Genomic DNA, 23,995 nt, shown 5'->3' with positions numbered 1-23,995 from the left:
ACCAAATGCTATCCTTCCATCAATCAAGTCGAGGGGGTCATGAATATACAAAAGGCAAAGCGGAGACTGGCTGCCTCCCGCAGCTCTACTTGGCCCAATTATACAGGCTCAGCTTTCTCCTGTGAGCTTCCACTTTTTGTTTCAGTCTAAAGGGTACAGTCCTAGGAAGCCCCGGGCTTAATCAAGGTAGGTCACGCATACTGGACCTCTCAAGTGGACTGCAAATGCAAGTTAAATGTGGACACCAAATGTCATCTTTCTTTTACATCATTAGTGCTGGGGGGCAAAGACAGCAGGGGTCAGTTCTGCACCCCTTTTTTTTTTTTTTTTTCCCGTGCACACTCCGCCACATCCCGTGTACAGGAGTCCTCGTCTTTACCCAAACATAAGCCAGACCACGAGGCCTCTGCAGCAGCAGCCCCCCTCCCCTCGTCTCTCTGCGGCAGCCTGCTTGCCCCTTTCTTTACCCCAGCTGTCAGATCATAGTAGTGAATTAGCATTCTAACGGATACGCCTCAACCCGGGGATGAATTAGCACACAGGAGTAACTAATGACCTCCCTGCTGAAAGTGGACCTTATAATCCATGGCACAGCTGATCAATACGGCCGCTTCAGCTCAGCTTACCCTCTCTTTTCTCTTTTTAGCTTTCACCGAAATCCTTTTCACAGCCTTAGAAAAGATATCAAAGACAGTTTAATACAAAATGAAACCAGGTTATCAGATGAGTCACACGTTCATGTCTAAATGAAGAAAAAAAAACAAGCTTGAAGCTCATCAATGCACCTGAACAAAGCACAATAACGTCAATAGCGCCTCATTGTTACGTATTCATTATGATGGAGAATGTAAACAAGACAAATCCATGTGTTAATGTAAGTAATGTTACCTGATAGCATCAATCACTGAATTGCGTTCTTGCTCTGTGTTGACAGAGTGTTGCGAGAGCTGACTAATCAATCATCTCATTAAAAGTGATGATTCTAATTGTTTTTGATGAGTGTGGCACTGATGCAAAGGTTAAGACCATTTCGCTGCGTTTGAAAGCCGACTGCTCGAACCGACGCGTTAATAAATTTGTCGCCTAAAAGTGTGACACTGATGGAGCAGGGCCGGACTTTCCCACCACCACAACACTTACAGACTCATTTCTGAATAAACTAAGTCTATAATCACCATTTTACGCTGAGGACAGAGGAGCCAATGACGAGAGGAGGCGTACTGTAAAAACATAAAAAAGAACTCGCTGTCACTTCTGTTTGTCATAATTTAAGACCTTCTGTAAACAAACTCACAGATAAAATATGTCCTCGGAATAGATGCGACAAGCCGCCCCGAACGAGCTTTGATCAGCTTTTTTGATGTGTTAATGTGTCAGCGGAGGCGCAGCAATCAAGCCACAATAAGTCTCAGAGGAGTGTGAGAAAGCAGAGGGTTAATGTGGGCCTACGGCTGAGAAAATAAATTACTCTAAATATGTAAGTGGACGTTGGAATGGGCCCCTGTAAGAGCAGAGTGGGTTTGGGTAAACCAACAGTCTGTCTGCAGTAATTTATAGACAGCTATGATAAATACTATTTGTCCATGACAGTCACATGAAATAATAAACCATGGATGGCGATAAACATTACTAAATCCTGACACTATTGATTTATAATGTCTAACAGTGACATCAAACCAAACAACTGACAGAAACAATGCCAGGGCTTTAGGAGCAGTTTGTCAACTATTAATTCTGTCAAAGGGGGTTTCGCTCTGAGCCGGGAGAGCTTGTCTTGCAGTTGTCAATCCCTGAGCTGGAAACGACTGCAGCACGTCCGCAGGCGAGGGCCCTAGGCGCCGCTCCTTTAGCCCTAATTACCCCCATCCCTACTTTGGCAACGACAAGACCAGCATCTATTTAAAATGCATGTTAATTATGCAAATTATTAATTGGGCTGGTGCTTGAGGATTTGTGTTTATGCCCGGATTAGAGTTAATAACTGTATCAAGCTACGTTTTAAGCCTGACCTATGACAAGTAATGCTGAGGTGCTGAAAGGGATATTTTCCAATACATTACCCTCTCTTCTCTTCCAAGTCCGTTCCCCATTACAGGAGGCTGAATAAATGACACACACATTCTCCAACCGCACAGTCTGGATCTACACCGTGCATACTGTATAACACCACGCAACGCTGCTGCTGCTGCTGCGCCACATCGCTCTGTTAAAGGGACTTTGTGCAGTTTATATTTGGCGGTACGTACGAGCACGCTGCGAGCAGACCACTTCACACACACACACATAAACAGTTGAAGGTCTTATTTCACGGCAATCCAAGACTAGCTGTCAGGCTAATTGCACACACCTGTGATGGGGACCACACATGCTCTGTCACCACCTGCCATGGAGAACAGTCAACACCAGTCTGCACCGTGGTCATCCAGTTATCATCAAGTTCAAACAGATATCATCGCAGAGACAAATCTCGTCCTCTCGTCCTGTCACGAAACGCCTTAAACAACACGCACCGTGTGTTTGTAGAGATTTAACAAGCTAATATTATAAGTGCACCACACATCCTCCACCTGCTTCCTCCTCGCTGTGCATATCTCCGGTCTCTCACATATGTACGACTCTATATGTCACATGAAACTGTCTGTGTGTTCGTTATGGATTTGCCTCCTGTCTTCCACATCCTGTCTGAGCTCTCCAAACCTTTGGGAGGTCTCTGTGAGCTCTCTCTCCCCTCGATAGGGTTAAGCTCGAGTTTGTGTGCCGACAGTCATGCATGAACGAGGAGCTGCTGCACAATGCCCGAGAGGTATGGAAGGAATATCAACTGCCAAAACCTTGGCATTAGAGGAGCAGATAAACACTTCATTCATCATTGTGTTCCCTCTTTTTTTTTTACGTTTCTTTTTTGCAGGTCACGACACAATGAACCGACGTTTAACACTGATCTGGAGACAAGATGGTCGAGCTTTGTTGTGTTCAGGTAACTAGCGGCGGCGTTGCAACATTCCCAGCGTGAAGAAGAAACTATGACGACAAAACGAAAACGTGAGATTCTCTAGCTAGAGCCAGTGTTGTTTAGAGGACCTGTGGTGTCTCATTCTGAGGTCACAAAAACAAAAAATATTCTTATTTTCAGGCGATTCTACACCAATAAAAACATATTATAATATTTCCACCGATCTCTGTTTTTGTGGAGCCAAAATCCGACACACTTTACTAAACAAAAAACAGACTGCAGAGGGTGTCGGTGGTCCCGGTGTCAGCCAGTCAGCAGTCTTTCCACTTCCTGCCACGACTGAAACGGTTAAGGGCGCATTAAGCTGTTTTGCTCAATGGCCCTTGACCAATATAAAGAAGTACTGAGATAGCATGTTCTGATTTATGCCCTGTGAAGACATTATGAATGCATGCAAGCACATGCATGAACACACACACACACATGCACGCACGGCTGCTGAAAAATAAGTAGATGTAAAAATAGATAGATAGATAGATAGATAGATAGATAGATAGATAGATAGATAGATAGATAGATAGATAGATAGATAGATAGATAGATAGATAGATATTTGTGTCTGTGAGGCTAACAGTGACTAAACTAAAGGTAATAAACCACAAAAGAACAAAATCCGTAAAACTGCAAACAGACTTTCCATTTATTTTCAACAAAACCTTTTGTTTGTTGGATCTAAATTATAGCTTGATTAAAGTCTAACAGAGGGCTACAGTAAATCCTGTGTGAATGTTTGCTGCAGTTCCTCTAAAATGGGAAATATTGATCAGTATGATTTCCCTGGGTACTCGGGAGCTGTAGAGGAAGAGTGAGAGACATTATTTAAGGGACATGGAAGAGAGAGAAAAAAAAAAAAACCTGACATTATGGTGGTATGCCTTGAAACATGGCTTAGTCTGAGTGGCCTTTGATGGTAAGGCGAAAAGGTAGTCCATCATTGTCTGCATGGGAACCAGGGGGGTGGTTGTCTTGTGTTGATTTTACATTATTAATTTGAGGCACACAAGGTCATCGGGGCCGCTATAGTCCTGAGAACCAGTTGTTATCTTAACACAGCTGTCGGGCTGAATCTGCATTGACTGATTATGCCATTGATTGGTAACACTGTGAGAAGGGAGAGCCCTTTAGGACGTCGCTATACGGATTCAGCTTCCTTCTCCAGCGTCGCGGTTGCATTTCTGGCGTGCAAAACGTCTCCTCAGAGCCGGGGCCTTATTATTTATGTTCTACACTGTCAGCTGTGTTAACTAGCACCGCTAGCTCCAAGAGTATTGTACAACCACGTCTGCAGACATCTTCAATCTGCTGTAAGCAAATCAAATGTGAATGTCAAAATGTTGCAAACATATGCTAATGCAGGACAAACCTCATGTGTGAGGGGAGAGAGGGAGAGGCGGAGGAGGGGGAGGTGGGGGTGGAAACTAAATGGAAAATAAACATTACAAAAACTGTGAAATCTTAAACAAAGGGGGTTGAATCCTGAGCAGCTGGCATGGAATGAACTCTTCTGGAGAGGGAATGCCAGTTTCAGAGCGCCCCGAGCATCGATTTGGAGCCAAGGCAGTAAACAGCTTTTATCAGCAATAATGATGGCATAATCCCAGCTAAAGAGGAAAGTAGCATATGGTGCAAAGCTTACAACTGCAATCCCAACAAAGTAGGGGGGATTTTCATCACTTTGTCCACTTGAAAGACGCTCTGCCAATTCATTTTTTCTCCCTCTCCTTCCAAGGATCATAATCTATACAGTAAAAAGAACATAACTCCTGTAAAGCGCAGACATTTTTCTCATCTGTTGACTCCAGGCTGGTGTGATTCATGGGCCAGCGCTGTTACATATCTCCAAAATGTTAAATTGTACTGCAAACACTCTAATGATATGTACACATTATAGCACATAAAGGCTTTACAAGGTGACAACTCTTGCCCTGCGAGCAAAGGGAGTCTCTGCCATTCTGCATTACAACCCCCGGATACACATGAAGCACGGACATAAAATGTCAGCAGCAAATTAAAAATGAATTTCAACCAGTGAAACAGTCAAACAATCTTGGCTTCAGTGTCTGTATTTCATTTGTCAGTTTGGTCGTAGCCTCCTTCATTAAACCTATCAAGTTTTCCTTTTGATCAGACAGGCCAGAAGACAGCTCTTTTCCAGGAAGAGTGCAACGCTGCCAAGTAGCACTCCAGACTGGCTTCAACCTCTGTCATTGATTTTCCTCCAAGCTGTGACCATTCATTGTTTGTGACATTCTCCTGTCGGCTCTTTAACACCCTTCAACCAAATCAATTTCATATTTTTGTCAATGCCTTGCAACTGGATGAGCCAGATGGGAAGGGACGTCACATGATTTAGGATGTCGATTTTCTGGCAACAGTTTTATCTGCAGTTTTTACAAGACTCAGAAAGCTGGCACGATGGGTTTATTTAAAGACATATAACGGAGAATAAGCCGGCGTGTGTTATTACAGAGCTGAAGCTATTAGCAATTAATCGATTAGGGGAAAGAACGGAGAAATATTTTTGAAGCTACAAATCTAAATGCTATGAAGATTTCCAGATTTCTTTGTCTTATATTTTAATTAATTGAATAATTCCGGTTATATATATTGTTTATAACACACTGTAATGTAGCTGTGAGGACGTCTAATAATTCTGACTTCTCAGACGAAGTCATATTCTAATTATTACGGTTACTATATTCATGAACTGTGTACACACCAGCCTCCACAAGAGTTACAGTCAATAACAAATACATTAATAAGCCTGAATATCTGCTTACAGCTACATTAGAGTGTTTATTTACTGCTGGAACTTTCATACAGAAAGTTATTTGGACTGATGGAGAGTTTTCTCTATTTTCTGAGATTTTATACTAATTGGCATTTATGAATAATTTAAAAAATCATTGCATCTCCTTAAAATATGTGTGCAGTGTATGTCTACAGTCCTCAAAGCACAGAGGAACTTTAGCTGATCATCAAAGTATCAATGTCGGTCGTTTGTTAACTCGTTCATTCTTATTTCGGACTGGAGCTCACACACGATACCGCACACATCAGCAGTTTGACAGTGAAACCTGCAACTGCATCAACTATCAGTGAGTGTTTTTGTACAACATCATGTTGGTTCACAAAATCTCACAGCTATTTATAAGCAGCAGCAGCAGCAGCAGCAGCAGCAGCAGCAATAGTCATGAACATGTCAAAACAGCAAAGCACTTCTTTCCTCGACTCGAACAAATGACTAAATTTATTCTTTGCCTCTTCATGAGCCCAGCAGACCACACCACGGCTTTGCCCTCTATTATACTCTCAATATCACACACTAACAATGACAACAATAATAGCACCGGTGACCTTGACTTCCCGTCTGGACTCTAAGAATAATATTTGATAGCAATATTAAGTGCAACAATAATGAGATGAATATTCCCCCATTTAGTGCAGACAGCTTTAGGACAAATTCTGAAGGGAGAGCTGCCTGCTGCAGCTACATGCTGGTCACTCTTAGTTGTCAGGGCTGATTTATTGCCTCCTAGCTGTTCAATTTCACATTTTGTCCTCGTCATATCCCCGACTCATGATCATTCTGCACTGACCCTTGTAGGGCAGGCAGGGAATATTGATAAAACAATTATCTGCTTGCCGTTCATTTGATTTTCCATTTCAATTACGGATTGGAGGAGGCAAAAAGAAAAGATTGCGGCATTGATTTTTTTTTTTCTTCCTACCTTACAACAGGAAGGAGGCAGGCTTTGATGGGATGCTTTGGTGACATGGAATGGAGGCAGGAGAGGTGCGCGGTAGCTGCAGGCGATATGCTTCTCTTTTGCTTTATGGAGCGTTTGTGAATTAAGTCTGATTTAGCACGGCGAACTAATAGTATTTTAAAGCGTAAACAGACTCTGCATCCTCCGTATTTTTCATCATATTCCAGACACATGCATCCAATTTGACTGAAGCTTATCTGATTATTGATTCTGATGATTCAGATGTGATGAGCACAGTATAGGCCTGGCTTTTCTCCAATGCGGGACCGGCACGTTTCTCGACGCCGCCGCCGCTGCTGCTGCTGCTGACCTGAGGTAAACACTGTATGTGCCTTGCACTCTGGAGGCCAGAGGACCCAAAAGGTCATAGCAGTTTGTCAGCGACACCATTCCGCCTCTCTCCCCCTTTTCTGATGGTCTGCCACTGTCTATTTGTCACTCCTAAATGACAACAGAGTTGCATCATACTTGTTTTTCCTGCAGCACTGACACAATGCTCCACCACCTCGACATTGTGCAATGTTGCACTGTGATGGAAAGCATAGTGGGGATGATTTGAAGGCACATACGAGACAAACCGCTGCTGTAACAGATAAAAATAAACCAAACAGGAGAAAAATACAGTACGAGATTCAATTGGTGGGAGGGAAAGTGCATGTTAAATGCTGAGTTTCTTCAGAGCAAGCCATGTCAAATGAATCCATTACCACATAAAGTAAATAGATTCTTCTGTAAATGATTTGGAACATTGGTAATGGGTAAAGACCTAATGGGAATCCTGGTAAAATAGCCTTTGGGGAGCCTGGGAAAATCTGCCTCAGTGAAGTGGCCGGCTCTTGGCCAAAAACCCTGTGCAGAGGGGGAAGGGGGAGGAGGGTGGGTGGGCGCTCAGACTTCACAGAGATGACAGAAAGCGAGAGAGAGAGAGAGAGAGAGAGAGAGAGAGAGAGAGAGAGAGCAAACTCTCAGGGAATCTCCACCCATGGACGATGTTAAGTTCCACTGTTGAGCATAATCGTGAAAAAATGCTGAAGACTTGAAAGGGGCTGATGATAATGCTATTGCTGTCCAGTGATCCAGCACGGTCACAGGCAGCAGCAGCAAGGCACAGTGCTGTACTACTTCCTATACTGCAGTCCGCTTCGGCGAACACGGCGGCTCCCGGGGGATTTCACATGGCTGACCTTAAATAAGTTTGGCTTTGATCAAAGTTTAGCACGATCGGCCCGCTTGCTGCAGATCAGGGAGGGATCAGAGGGATGAGACCTGGACTAGGAGGTCCTGGCAAAGACTCCTTCCCAAAGCTCCAGTGCACCCTTTCCAACACCGGATTATGTTGGGCAATTAAGGTAATGAACTGGCTAACGTAACAACGCATAATGATCCTTTTTATCCTCCTTCTCTGAGGTGCCTCTTGCAGCTCCTCTGTATCACTTTGCTTTTTTTTATTCTGCTTCCCGCTGACTGGAGCTCCCAACGCAGGAAATGATATCACAGGTAATTCCAGACAAAAGGAAACCACCGCCGGGCTCGTCTGTGAGTAAAACAGAGCTCTCACAAGGCTGGATGATGGTGCACAAGCTTGAGAAAGAGGTCAGAGGTACCTGTGCTCACGTGCATTTTCCTGCACCGAGCGAGTGACCGGGCCTCGCGTCTATCTGTGTGGCAGTGGAAGCCGGCGTTCCAGTTCCCCCCAATCAACCTCCCACCCCATCAGAGCACAACTTGTCTGCCTGCTCCCTTTTCATTTGAACACATTTTCTAGCCAAAAATTTCACTTCAATCTCACCTCATCTCTCCATACTACATTAACCCCTGGCAATTGCCTTCCAAATGACCCCATTAAGCTGTAATTGCCTCAGCAGGCCTGCTCCCTCGCTTGTAATTCTGTGCAGCGAACCCACCAGACGTTCCCCCGGCATTGTTTCATGTTCTGGCTCCCATCAGCCAGTTCAGACACTGACCCCCTCCCTCTCTCCCTCCATCCCCCCCCTTTTTTTTTTTACTCCCCACCTCTTCTCTTCTGTCGTGGCCGGAGCTGTTGGTGCTCACCACTAGCAGCAGTGCCACTGGCAGACTCTCCCCATCTCCACAGTGAGCTCACACAGGAGGTGCCCGTGCCCCTTCGCTTCCTCCTCAACAGCTACACTCACTGTCAATTATATAAGCACAAACATTCACTACGAGAGGCCCTGAACAAAATAAACCTCGACCTCGGCTGTATTATGTCACTCCTCAGCCTTCGTTTCATAAAAAACAGTGCACGCCGCGCGACTCGACGATAAACACGAGCAACAAAAGCAAGATGTTTGCTTTTGCCGCTCGGAATTCCTCTTCACGTGTCATTTGCGGAATTAATTGTGGCATAATATTTGTATGTTAAAGCGTCATTGCTCTCCTCAGTTGTCATCAGGATGCTGTTGGGTGCAAGAGGAGTGCAGCCGACGAAGACACCCGACGTGACACCTCCCAGCACAACTTCACCTTTTCCCCGCTCCCACTAGGGAGCTGGTGTCAAGACTGCTCAACTTTTTGACGAAGGCCTCCGCGGATAACTAACGCACAAATGCGGATAGGTGGAGAAGGCGATACTGACAGTGATGTATTGCAACTAGTTGCAGGTGTCAAAAAGAAGATGCTCTGCCAGCCATTGGCGTCCATGCACTGTATATATGCATGCATGCACACGTCTGTGTCCACCCCCCCCTCCTCCTTTCTGCATGTTTTTCCGAACGTGCATCCCCCTGCACATCATGTATGTGTACATGGGTGCGTGTGCACCCGCAGACATTTGATGTGTGTGTGTGCACATGTTCATGATGCCTCTAAGCTTTTACATGTGACCTGCTATGGGGGGACTCGGACTAATAATCCATTCAGCACTCCCTCCATCTCAAGCAGCACATCCTCCCTACCGCCCATAACAGATTGGTTAGCTCATAAAGGCTCACTGACTCTCACACACACACACACACACACACACACACACACACACACACACACACACACACACACACTGCCTCTGTGAGATAGTCGCCCTGTAATATAATCACAGCATCTTTTAACATGCATTTTTATTCATTTAGAGAAGCTCTTTAGGAAGTAAAGGAACAACATATCGACAGAATACAGTTACATCGATTTTTTTTCCTTTTTCATTTTTTTTTTGCTCTGCAGCATTTGAAATGTGCTTTTCTAAATTAATTCTAAGCCGGAGATACACAAGCTTTCTCTGAACACACAAACCTTCAGAAATGCTTTAGATCATTTCGTTCTCTCGTCGCCCCGTTTATTTAAATTCATTCTCTTTCCTAAGCAAATGTTCCCAGGAATATCAAGGTGTTTTTGTTGCAAAGCTCTAACTGATCCGGGGGGATTTGCTTCCAACAGCCTGTCTCTCCCTCGCCTTTCAACACAAAACTCTGCGCTCCAATCAAAATGAACCACCAGGGACCCCCTCCACCACCACCACCAACCCTCCCTTCCCTTCCCTTGCCTCCCCCCCCCCGGAGCTACGCCTGCTACCGAGCACTGTGATAGCAGCCTCTCTGCCATTGATCGCGGAGTTTAGCACAGAGCATGCATGCCACCGTTAGCAGAAAACAAAGACCTCTCTCTCCCTTTAATAGCGGCGCGCGCCGTTAATGCAGCTAACGTCTTGTGTTTCCCCTCCGCCCTGAACAATGAATGAAAGAAAGCAGATAGCAATTAAAAAGGTTAACTAGGGGTCCGCGTCCAAGTCACAACTCATCTTTTTCACACAAATCTTTTTAGCTCATAAACAGATTGATATCTTTTAGGGGGGGTGCCACAAGTGATAAAAACACGCATTCATGTCTTACTTCTAATTGTGTTCCACGTTGCAAATCTAATTGTAGACACTGAATTCAAAAAGGAAACACAGCTTTATTGATCCACCTAACACAGACCAGGAGGATCTCATGAATTAGGAATGAGATAAATCACCATTAACCCCAGAGAGCCCAGCTTGTGGTCGACCACTGACAAGCCGCACTGATCTTTTTTTTTTTTTTTTTAAATAATCGGGATAATTCTTCCTGGCAAAGTATAAATATAACTCCTCAATGAATACAGCATGTGTCTGTTTATTTAATCAAGGGCTGATTTACTTGTGACAGAGAATAAATTCTTCTATTTTCCGTGAGCCTCTATAAAATTGCCATCATTTTTAATTAATTCTTAATTAAAATATATTACACCACAGCTTCTACCCATCTCTCTTGATATTCTAACATAATCAATTCAGAACCATTTACATATCATTAATTAAAAGCTTTCCTCTCTCATCCTTAAAATCATAATGAGGGCCGATTCCTCATTAGTAACCTATAAGGGAGAAAATAACAATACAGTGGAGAATGGATGGCGCATTCCACAGCGAGTCCTTTGTCTCTGAAAGAGTTTCTGAAAAGCATTTTTTTTTTTTTTTTTTTACGCTTCTCAATTGGATTTAAGAATTACTGAGTCAATTCTGTGGACTCAATGAAAATAAGTGAAGCAACACGAGCTCTCTTAGTGTTTATCTGTGCCTGCATGCTGCTCTAAAGAGCAACACAAAGTCAATCAGTGTCATCAGTCCTATTGAATCTGGACTCGTCACGTGAACGACACGCAGGAAAAATCATACATGAAAAGTTTTGTGGTTTGAACATAAATATAAATGTAAATCCCGCAGACTGTTATCGTGCATATTAATCTGACTGTGTTCTCTAAACAATAATACACCTGTGAACATCGATGCTGGACCAGAATAAATAAATGTCCTAACCTTGGACTCTGTTTACAATGAGCCTGCAGACAAATCAACATGGCAGCTTGCTCCGAGTAATAAACAATTCTGCATGAATATAAAAGCCGCTTCAGTACTTGTTGATATGCCATCAGACTGCATAATTCAATTTCACTGCAAATTTTTAAGTGCATCTACACCAAAAAAAAAAAAAAAAAAAAAAAACACACACCGGCCTCAGCTCATTTATTATCGAGACTTTAAAAAAAAAAAAAAAAAACGTGCGTGCAATCTTTCCATCTTGAGCTCTCTCTTTAAAGAAGAATAATAATATCAAGTAATGATAGGTATTGTTATGCCGAGGATCAGGCATATCCTGATTTTTATCGCCCGTCTCTCACAGGTGCTCCGGCGCTACTTGTCAGGACTGCATGTCTGGGTCTTCCACATGTCAGATAAAAATCGCTGCACTTGGTGTTTCGGCAGCCTGACAGCAATTTATTTGAATGTTTTGTCACACTGGTGTTGGTGCATTTTGTGTGGGCTGCTCACCGGAATGGCAACAGCTCGTAGCTTCCTGACACTTGTGCACACATACACTCTCTAACACACACACACACACACAAAATCACAGATGCATACCGCATGTGCTGCATGTCTACTTTGGATAATTAAAAGCTTGTGCATGTACAAAAAAAAATATAAATAGGTAGAGTGTTGGTAAACTGAATGTGTTCATTAATATTTAACACCCAGTAAAGCAGGTGACACTACGTCGTTAGCACTCGTTATCCTTTTAAAAATATACATTTCCATTTACACCTCCGTGACCACACACACTCACCTGTATGAACCCGATAGAATGTCACAGCAGCTATACTAAGATGATATACCGAGGTGAATCCACAAATAGTCATGGAAAAATACAGCACACATTTATATGTACATATATATATTTATTTTTTTACCTTTCTGCAGAGTTTAAATCTTGGACATAAATAACACACGTGACTGGAAGCACGTTAGGCACAAACCTCACTGTAATCTTGTGATTCTCTGAGCTGACATGGAATATCGAGTAAGTTAATGAAATCCTCTCAAAGACAGGAACTCTATTTTTACACCATGATAATTAAAGTACGACACAGTTATAATTTACAGCCCTCGCTTAATTGCATAGGAAAAGTAAAATGGGAGAGGTCTATGAGAGGAGATTAAACGTGTGTACGTGTGTGTGTGCGTGCAGGAGATGAGTGTGTGTCGACATAAAAAGAGGCTTCCTGTGCATCTAAACAACAGGAGTGTATCTTTTAGCATCATGGAACGTATCAAAGATTAGGTAATGAAATATGCACTGTCCTATTTTCTGCTACCGGGCCCTTTGACAAATCGAGTACAATCCAAAATCTCCATAAATCACTATTAAAGACAAGTATATCATCACCAGCGCATATATCTTCCCCAGCCTGACCTGTAGACTAATGAGAAAAGGCCCAGACTATCTTGTCTGATTAATTAATTCAAAATGTCGGCTGTTATTCAAATGTGAGGCTGGTGTTATTTGAATAACACTTGACAGCGACGCCTGAAGAAATAATTTCTGGTTTGTGAGGCTGCTGCGGCATTACTGATGATGGCTCATGGAAATGTTAGAAGCCGAGGAGTATTTTTTCCCCCTGTTCGCCGGTCCTCTCGCTTTCCCTCCCTCACCTTCTCAGTCATGATAGCTCCAAGAAGTATTTCATTACTTCAACCACCAACCCCCCCCCCACCACCACCACCACCGCCACCACCTCCCTCTTCACAATTATGGCTCTTACCGGTTTTTTCCACTGTCTGTCCTTTCTCTGTGTTTGTATTCCCTCCCACAAGCCAGCTCCAGATCTACAGGGCAGCGCTTTGGCTCTGCGAGAGACATGCTGGCAAAGAGGAAGGTCATGGTTTTTACAACTGCAGCTCCCCCAATGCTGACAGCCCGTGCTGCCAAAGTGACACACTCTGTTTGGCTTTCCCACGTTCATAGAGCTCCACGGCACTTCGTCTTTATCACGGGGGCACGCCACACACACACACATATAAACACACACATTTAATCAGCCTCAGAGCTGCATTTCCTGTCAGCGTTCAACGGAATGACCACACGTACAGACGTAATCGCAAAATATCCTCTCCGGTGGTGCATTCCTCCTGTTTCTTTCCTCTGGTTTATGTTTCGTGTAAGACCCCGTGGATTGTGTGTGTGTGTGTGTGTGTGTGTGTGTGTGTGTGTGAGGGGGGTGTGTAGGGAAAAAGAAAAATCATGAACGTACGTGCTAGGGCCTAGGGGCAGTGCACACCCCTCTATCGCTTCCCTCATCAAGCATGGATTCTAATCAGGGCTGGGGAGATATAAGACGCTCAGTCATTAAATAAATTAACTCTGCCACTCCATGCTCTCCTTCAGCACCCCGCGAGAGGCCCGCCGTGCTCTGCATACTTACAGAGGCAGCGAGCATCACGCAACCTCACCTTCACGCCACAACCTAGCAGGCCTGCCAACACACACACACACACACACACACACACACACACACACGCACAGGTTAAGAACTAATCTTGAATATTTAGAGAAGGAACCACACCTCCTGTCTCTCCACAACTGATGTTCACGTTCACGTGGAAAGCTTTTACATAATTGCATTAAAAGACCAAGAACAACAACCCTCGGGGACGTCTCCTTGTTACGTTCCACAATTCTTTCTTTAAGAAATCTACACGTGTGTCTGAATAACCTCTGAGGAGCTCTGCTGATTCACAGCGCTGGCGAGACACAAGTTTCTTTTTTTTTTTTTCTGGAGGATCTGTGCCGCGCGCTGCCATTCATCAAGAAGGAAGCAAGTGCAGTGACGAACAGTAAGAGAGCTCAGTGTCGGCTCGGATCACTGACACAAACAATCAAAGCTGACACAGTCTTCGTATAGCACCTGCCACTCCGGCAACACAAATAGATCAATATGAAAAGGGGGGGGGGGGGACTCGTTCACTGTTTAAAACTCATATCCGTGCACCCACATCATCTTTTCCAGAGCGCCGTGATGTAAAAAGTGCATGCTTAATACATATCAATCACCCTGACAGAGGAAATGCTTATTTGAGGAGCCCAACGTGAGGCAAATACGCCGTGTCAGCACAATGTCCGTTGTCAAAACTTGCCATTTGAATTTTCAACCATATTGCGCGGAGACAAATGTCCTCAGAAATCCCTTACATTGCAATTTATATCATTTTAATGCGCGCTTTAATTCTCCATTACTTAGAGAGGAAGTACCTGGGAGGGTGGAAACACATTAGAGAAAGTAAGAAATGAACAGAAGGGTCTGGGGGGATCTCTGGAGCAGACACAATTAAATATTCATGTGTCTCCTCCTAGGACACAACAGATACAGATCATTATCATGGCAACAGCACACCACCATTTTGTTCACACGTTTGGCTCTGAATCAGTGTGTGTGTGTGTGTGTAAAAAGAAGATTATTAAAACTGCTTCTTTTTCATGCACGAGTTCACGACAAAAAGGAATCTGTAATTATCAGTGTGATACTCAGGCTATTAATTATAACAGGTAAAAAAAAACATGAGCAGTGTGGGAACGTCTTTGCACAGGTATGCGTCTCTTTGAGCCGCATGTCACGGGACAATACGCCGGCTCACAATGTTAGTGGATCATTCCAAAATTCATTACACGAGCTCCTCACTCCGTTCCTGCTTCCTGCTCGAGAAGAAGAGGAAAAAAAAGAAGAGAAGAATAGCAGTAATGTACTCTGGATGACCTCCACTTTCTAAAGAGAGGAGAAACCTTTTTTTTTTTTTTTTTTTTTTTGCTTTTCAATCCCCATCAAAGAGGAGCAAAAAGGAGGGACAGCATTCCCCCGCTCGCCGTCATTAATCATAGCTTTCTGGGAGCAAGCGCATATTAATTTCTGTCATCCCAAACATCATTTGGTATTGTTATGCCACGGCTTAGTCCTCATTCACCAGCAGACGCCGGCCGTTCCTCCTGGTTTGAGGGAAGACAGGGGCCTGTGTGGCTGTGTTTCAGAGCAAGAGGCCTTTATCCCTGGGGCTCTGACACCAATTAAGCCATTTCAACCGAGAGACGAAAACAGGGCCCGCCGTTTCGCTGTAACATGAGCCAGCACCTAGCTGCTGGCCCCTCGCCATCTTTCCATTACTTCAGGCACAAAAATGAACTTCAAGGACTTAAGAAAATAAAAAAGATGGTAGGGAATGGTCATACTTCACTGACCACTGACAAAATCACAAAGGGGTGTGTGTGTGTGTGTGTGGATTTTCAGGTGTTCACGCTGATCACCAGGATTATTTTAAATTATTTAAAATATTCACAAACAGTATCACAACATTGTGATCGTATAATGCCACAAAATGCTCAGTGTGCACTTCCCTTTATATCTTTTTGCTCCCTCCCCAATACTGTAGTTTCCTTTTGGCAGGCAGCAGAGTGGAGCTTGTCTCAGGGCTAAAGCAGAATAATGCAAGGTTTGTTATGAATTAAATATTAGAAATCTTAACACAGCAGCCAATAAGAATTATTTGCCTTATTAAAGCAGCAGAAGACGCTGATTAAAATTTCATTGCATTGCAGTCTTTTTCCCATTTCTGCCTTCAATATATCATTCTAATGTATGAAACATGTGGAACAATGGCATATGGGACAATGGGGGAGAGGGGCTTCATTTTCAAGCTTGCAAATGAGGGAAGAGACAGCACAGACTCTTTCTCTCTCTCTCTCTCTGTGTGTGTGTGTGTGTGTGTGTGTGTGTGTGTGTGTGTGTTTCTGGAAAACAATCTTGAGTAAAGAAAAGAAAAGGTGACAACAATGTATCACTCTGTTTTTGTCAGGGAACAAGCGACAGACTGCCAGAGTGTCAAAATATTACAAATGAGATTTAAAACGTGAACGTTTACCGACTAATTCCTTCCTCACTTTATCTACAGAAATACATCACCTGTAGGAGTGTACACACACACACACACACACACACACTACAAAACAATGTAAAACACAGGCATTTAACTGCCTACAAAAATATAACTAACACTATATCCATCAAAATGTTACTGAAATCCTGACAAAAGCAGGATTGTTTTCTTGCGCTCACAAATGATAGGTCATTTAGTTGTCCACATGTAATGTGTACAGAGTAAATGAACATCATGGTGTCTATTGTCCCATGAGGAAAACTCTTCCCTGAAACACTAGAGCTAATGAAATAGGGACCTATAAATAGCAGCGTCATTACTGAGAGAGGACTTGCTTTGCACCAGTCTTTCACTCTAACCCTTTTTACACTAATAACCAGCTCTATGGGCATCACATGGACTCGGCCATCGACTGACACGGTAATGAACATCATGACACAGGAGACTCAGGGAAGAGGTCATGTTTAAAAAAATAAAAAATAAATCTCTGAGTTTTTTTTTTTTTCTCCCCTGTAGCTGTAAATACATTTATGCTACATCAATAAATAAGTCACACTGCCCCAAACTTAACCTCAGCCCTGTCAAACTAAAGTACATAATAACACATTAGTTTCTCAAAATCACGAGTGCTTTAAAAGTTTTACTATCAAATTAAAATCTTTGTGTTTCATTAAAGTCAATAAAATTTATTTTTCTGGTGCCAAAAACGCCTAAAAATAAATCACAAATCTGACTTTTTTGTAAGAGATAAAAAGAGAAACATAAGTATGATATAAAGTGTGTGAGAGCAGTGAAGACTCCACATGGCATCTTGTAAAAAAAATAAAATAAAATTGGTTTAACTATGTCTGCAGAGGTAAAAGGTCTTTCTCTGTTTTGACAAGAGTGAAGCACGATGCATAGGAATAAAAAAAATAAAAAACCAAAGCTAACTCACGCTGACAAGACAACAAGTTGTATCGTATCACGTCTCTATTTACATAATTTCTTCAAATGGACACAAAGGTGCAGTCTGTTTCCACAGGGGGTCACAGCTTCTCCTCCTCTGCTGCTTCAGGTTCACTTTTTCACACTCGGTGACAGACACAAGTCTCAAAAAAACAAAAATAAACAGCCACGCTCCTACTGCTGTAAACTAATTTCAATCAATCCTTCCTTTTTGCATCCCAAGCAGCCTCTGCTGGCTGCCACCGCCTGAAGATAACTATTTCACCACCTCTGTCATGCCTAATTAACAACTCAGATGTACAATTCAGAAATTTCGCAATTAACCTACTAAAATATTGTTGGAGGATGCTAATTGTTATGCCAGTTGCCATAAAGACTCATTTGCATAACGTATGTGCAAAAAACAATTATGAGCTGTTGATCGCGCAGGAGCCCACAGAAAACGCTCGGAGCGATGGAGGTGGGGGGGGGGAGCGAGGGAGATGTTTGCAAGATGGGTGCATCGTGTGTGCAGATGGAGGGACAGCACTGAATCATCGTACAAAAAAAAAGAAAGAGAGAGAGAGAGAGAGAGAGAGGGAAAAAAAACAGATTTGAGGAGCCGTGTGTGCAGATACAGGCGGCAGCAGCAGCACCGGCGTGCACAGGCATCTATCTCCTCCACAGCACAAAAGCATTTTCCCTTCCAAATGAAACTGATATGTATACTCCTGTTTTTTCCCTCCTTCTCCTTTTTGTCTGGCTCTCCCTTCTTTTCATCTTTGCTGATGGGGAAATGGAGGGTATTTGGGGAGCTACTTAGATAATAGCCCACATCTTCCCCCGGTCCCCCTCGTGCTTTAGGAGGAGGAAGCACTAGTGGCCCTGCCATTGAGCCAGTCAGGAACCCAGCTGTGCGCGAGCTATTCGGCACAACACTATCTAGTCAGTGCAGCCGCATCACTGGGGCTGTCTGAGACAAAAAGCAGCCAAAGTCAATTGTCTCTGCTGCTGAATAGCTTTCTGTTCTCTGTCAGGCATTTACTGGAGCTTTTTCAGCACCAAAAAAAAAAAAAGGAAATCACAAGGTAGAAAAATAAAATTTATTTTTATTCACAGACTTGCAAGAACAAATCTTAAAATTTAGCTGCAGCTGCCACAATAATAATAATAATGATAATAATAATAATAAATTTGTATTAATAATAATAACCCAATTGGAATGAGAGGGGTCATTAACTTTGTCAGGAAACATTGAAATTAATGTTCCCTGCAGATTTCAGAAATGCTTACCTCCTCAGCCCTAACTCTATTTACTCCAGGTAATGCTTTTAGTCAGCCTTGCATGTGGTTAATTACAGGCTCATCCTGAACTGTATTTAATTAACACAGTCTTTCCGAGCTCAACATTACATATATCGCAGACAGACCGATAAACACACATGAAAGCATGTTTGGCGGGCTCACAAGCACCAAATCAAACATGTGCAACAAAACACCGACATTGGCTCGGACTGTGAGTGTAGTCCCTCCCTAATCCACTGCTATGAACGCTGGCTCGGAGCATTTATCAGCCTGAATCTGCCACGCTCTCTCTCTCCCTCCCTCCCCTACCTCTCCAGACCCCCTGTTTCTGAACCTGATGAGTCAAAGGTCAGGAAAACAACAAGTCAATACGCAGCCAAAAGAAGCGCCATGCAGCTGAGAGAGCTGTGGAGAAGGCTAAGCCTCTCTGTGGCACTCCGTGATTTAGCCTGTAATAGTTTTCTGTAATCTCTTTCTATTGATTAAACCTCACATCAAAGAGGAGTCTTGCTACAGAACCTCTCTTTTCCTGGTCAGAAATACCATATGGAGGTAATCTTTCACCTTTGTTATTCTTGCCGCTCCCGCTGCTGCTGCTGCTGCTGCTGCTGAGAGCCTCTCTACCAAGCATGAGAGCAAGACAAGGGAGTAGCCAGCAGGATAAAACAAACCCAGCACAGAGGAATAACTGCAAAACTCATCTGAATCGCAGGCAATTCTCACTCAATGCATTCATTGTCCTCTCATGCAGCCTACAGGGAAAAAGGTACAACATGAATGCATCCTTTGTCCTGAACCAGCCAGAAACACGGGGGAATAAAACATTTTAATTGCCTTTTTTTTTTTTTTAAATGTATGTACCAAAAGAAAAACATCACACAATGAAAGACAAAGAACTTGCCAACCGAATCTCACATTTAGCTTATCTAAATGCAAAACCAAGAAAATTTTGGGGGGGAAAAATCCCTCCTGCTAAAAACACTCAATTTAGTGACAGGCAAATGACTTCATGCTGCCACTTAATCTCATTTCTTGCATAATGCTCTCTAATTAGCATATCAAAGTGAATTAATACTTCTAGGGCATTAGCAATGCAGAAATACGCTGGAGCTCTACAATAACAGTCAGGAGAGTGCCAGAAACTTCTAAACAGCCTGAAAAGTCTGGAAAATATCTGGAATACCTCTCCTCTGCAAAAAACAACAACAAAGAAAATCCAGAGTGAGGTCGCTCTCAGCGCTTTGATTCTGTGCTCACAGAAAAAGATTTTTAACACAAACGCTTTGCAAAAGCTTCGAAGCTGAACCCCGCGCTCGCTATTCATCTCCACACCAGACAATAAGTCGGGATAACATGATACATGCGCGCGGTAATTACACCGATGATTCCTGGAGCGCTTTCAAATTTATTATTAAAAGTCATTTTCAGCCAACGGTGGATCCCATGGTTAAAAAAGACAGCGGCCCCCCCCTCCCTCCCCTGTGCCATCTGAACGGACATGAAAGGGCCAAGGAAGCCCCTGTGAACGATGCTACAAGCAGCCAGTGAAAGGCTCACTGTGTGCTGCAAAAACAGAGCGGTCAACAAGGCCACCAGACCAGCTGAGCTCTGTCAATGGCTAAGAGGGGGAGGCTGTGACTCTAAACCACAGGTTAACCATGCACACACACACACACACACACACACACACATGCTCGCCCTCCCTCTCCTCCTCCATCTCATCCCTTTCTCACACACACACTTCTTCCACAGTGCATGTGCATATTTATTTGTGCTTTTTCCATTCATGAAGTGGCTGATTTAAACTTCAGAGAACAGCAGAAACACACAACAAGCATCTGATTAAAAGTAAGTGGTGGAGTTAACCCTCCGACTCTGGAGCAGGATTTGAATATATAACTTACAAAATAAAAGTCTCCATTCTTGCATATGCAGCAATGTTTTCATACTGAAAAACACTTTCACCTGACACCAACGTCTGCGTGCAGAATAAAAAGTGTGTGTGTGACGTGTGACCTGCATCCTCTATATCTGTTTTCATTGTCTGAACTCAACAGGCACAGCAGAGCGTCTCGGCTAGACTGTGGACCCCCTCCCTCCCTCCCCTCCTCGCTGCCTGCCTCTGTGGACGCCACCTGTGTTGGGGGGAAGTTCATAAACTTTTATGATCTCTCCCAAGCCAATTTCCTCATAAAGTGCACAAAGGTCACAAATCTGACAAGGCATCAGGTCCGGTAAATTACACCAAAGCCTCGGCACTGTTTGCTTTGTGTTCTTATTTTTCTTGGACTTACAGATACACGTATTAGTCTGGAATTATAAAAAGCGACGAGCTGTAGTTTGAATATTTGAAGCATCTATTCTGTTCGTGGTTTATATGGCATAATAAAAGACGGTCTGCTATAGCTAAAAATCAATTCAGTTCAGAGTTTATCGTGTGCAGAAACAGAAATCTGTCTGTAGCAAAGTTTGAGCTCTCAGAAAAGTCACAAGAGGAAACATGAACTGGAATTTCTCCCTCACAAATCTGCAGGCTTGACAACACGCAACAATTTTTAAATTTTCTAAATTATATTTTGGAAGAATTTTCAATATGCTGATTCTGATATTTGCATTTGACGATTTTACTCATTTGTAGTATAAGTGTGTGTGTGTGTGTGTGTGTGTGTGTGTGTGTGTGTAATTTTACTCCAATTATTGACTGAGTGTGTCAGAGAGTGTGCTCGCCTTCGAATGTTGGAAACGTAGCGTTTGTCGTCAGGTTATAAAGCATGAATTCACTGTGATCTATGTGGAGCATATGCTACGGGCTTTCCCCGTCCTGCTCAGTGCCAGGGCAGTGAGGGTGAAAGCTGGAGCTGGAGCCTGAGCCTGAGCAACCAGTGCTGGAAAAGATGCATGATGAGTGAAAGTAAAACACCTCTGACTGTTTCTGTGTGGCACCATGACATTTCTTTTCTTTCTTTTTTTAAAGAAGTGATTGATTCATTTGGGCAGAGGTCTCCTGTAACCTGCCATCGGGTCACCGTGAGGTAAAAAAAAAAAAAACAAAGACAAAAAAATGTGTGTGTGCGTTTCTGATATTATTCTTTTTTCTGACTTCATGTGAGAGTATTATTTGGACACAAAGATCTTACCTGTCTTTTCTTTGATTTCACAGAGAACGCTGAAGAGTGCTGGTTTCATTCTGTGACAGTTCAGCCCATGTTTCCTGTTTCAGTATAAGACAAGACATAATACTGAAATAAATTCACTGATAAATCACATGTTAGATATTAGCAGGTGTATGGATTATTTAAGATGTCACAGTTTAGCCTGACAACTCACACAAACAGCTCCAAGTTAAAAAAAAATCAAAGTGAATGACTTTGGATTATTAAAGACAAAATGCCCAATGACAACTAATTAACATAATCAGCCTCCTGACGTGAATTTCAGCATCAGTTCTAGTTTTGCAGACTGATGAAGGTTTTTCTTCACCACATGTGCACACTGCAAACTTTCTGAAGGAGTTCAAACACAGTTTAAATAAAAACGCTGCTGTTCCCCTCAGTGACAACCTGCTCATGTGTTAAAGCTCTGCCAGGCAGTAAATACACCTTAGTGTAAGATTATCATTAAAGCCACTCCTGCCTATTGTTACACATGGGGGAGTTAAGTTAAGCGGGCCACATCTCAGTAAAGATGCGTTCAGCGTTTTGTGCATGGAGAGAAGGAGAGAGGGAGAGAAGAGGGGGGCGAAGTTAATAAAACATATAAATCAACCAACTTTGCTTGCGCCTCGTCCAGACTCTGATCAGTTATGGTCATTATTTGATGGAGAATGTCACCAATGTCTTGTTTTCTTCCGTCTCCGTCTGTCCCATCGTGTCCATGTGGAGGCGGCAGTGCCATGCCTCCTTGTACCGAGTGGCCGGCCAGACTGACACCGCCGATCGACTGCATGATCCGGGCTTGATCGTCCATAGTAGCCGCTAAAGAGTCTGTGCACTGAGCCACACAAATTGAAAAACTCATATACGAAATCGGCTACAACATGTGCCGCAGACACGGAGGGGGGATGAACGGGCTGTGTGGCTCTTCACCGGGGAACAGAGCACACGTTTCTGATTTATTATTATTTTTTAAAAAAAGATGTTTTTAGCGTAAATCTTGTGTCCAAGTTCTCGCTGTCCTCTCGCCTCTTCTTCTTTTTTTTACGCGCGGTCCAAAGTGCCAAAACGCGCGAGCGTGTTTGTAGAAAAAAGCATAAATCTCTTTTTTTATTATTTTTCTTCTCAACACTTCTCTGTCATAATTGACGGTCCATCGTATCCCGCACGAATCCTCACGCCAATCTGTCTTTTCTCTGGGATTTGACGGCTGCTATAGACACAGAAACGCTCCTTGGTGATCTCTCATTTATTAGCGCTCTTCATGGGATTCCCGGCGCATTTCCTCTCCAGAAGAAATGTCCAAATCCTCTTCGTGAAAAGCACCGGCAAGCAAAAAAAAAAAAAAAAAAAAAAAATATCCAATGTGGAAACGTGTAAACAAATAATATTAATAATAAAAAAAAATCTTGCAGGTGTTGCCAACTATAAATGTGCAGAAATGATTCCCGCGACAACTGAGAGTATTAGAAAAAAATACACAATCTGCGGCATAAGGTGTCCAAATGTGACTATAAAAAATATGAAATGTACAAAAAAAAAAAAAAAAAAAAAAAGTTGGGGGAGATTTTTTTTTTTAAAAAAAAAAAAAAAAAAAAAAAAAAAAAAAAAAAAAAAAAAAAAGTTGTGGGAGATTTTCTGTTTTAGAAAAAAAAAATAAAAAAAAGCAAAGCACGAGAAGAAATTAATGAGGACACAGCGCTGTATAAAGGCGATGCGCAAAAAAATATCTAGCCCTGCTGAAATTTATGAGCTCCAGCCTCTGCCTGTGTGTGTTTTATGTTGTTTGATGGCAGCGGTAGTGAGCGATTGACAGTGTGCCAATGCCACTCACTCAGTGCAGACGTGTCAGAGCAGGGAACAGGGGTAGGAGAGAAAAAAATAAAAAAATACAAAATACGAAATGAAAATGCACGCTCCGCCCTGCAGAGGAGGGGTCTATATTCTTGTCACTTCTCGCCTGAACACCGAAAAACAAAATGTTAAGAGCTAGTACTTAGGATGGTGATTATAATGATGAAAGCACGCAGAGTCCCCCTCTCTCTTTCTTGCAGCAGCGGCAGCACGCGGTATCCTCGTTTCCTCACGCGTGCACGTG

The 23,995-nt window shown here is 43.0% G+C and overlaps 1 protein-coding gene across 9 annotated transcripts in view; it reads right to left on the bottom strand.

Annotated features, from left to right (window-relative positions):
- Positions 1–23,456, bottom strand: part of pbx3b (pre-B-cell leukemia homeobox 3b) — a 56,281-nt gene extending 32,825 nt beyond the window's left edge. For 3 of the 9 annotated variants that reach the window (XM_019274650.2, XM_019274654.2, XM_019274657.2), the window contains exons 1-2: positions 22,515–23,456; positions 21,883–21,962 (exon numbers count right to left, since the gene is read on the bottom strand). In XM_019274650.2, the coding sequence (XP_019130195.1) occupies positions 21,883–21,962; positions 22,515–22,762 (328 nt within the window). In that variant the 5' untranslated portion in view covers positions 22,763–23,456. The remainder of the gene's footprint in view (positions 1–21,882; positions 21,963–22,514) is intronic. The other 6 variants (XM_019274653.2, XM_019274656.2, XM_019274658.2 and 3 more) reach the window with 3 other exon arrangements.
- Positions 23,457–23,995: the final 539 nt, after the last annotated feature.

This window comes from Larimichthys crocea, chromosome III (assembly GCF_000972845.2).
Source record: "Larimichthys crocea isolate SSNF chromosome III, L_crocea_2.0, whole genome shotgun sequence".
Lineage (NCBI taxonomy): Eukaryota > Metazoa > Chordata > Actinopteri > Sciaenidae > Larimichthys > Larimichthys crocea.
The sequence above is the reverse complement of the archived record's forward strand: the minus strand, read 5'-3'. Positions and strand labels throughout refer to the sequence as shown.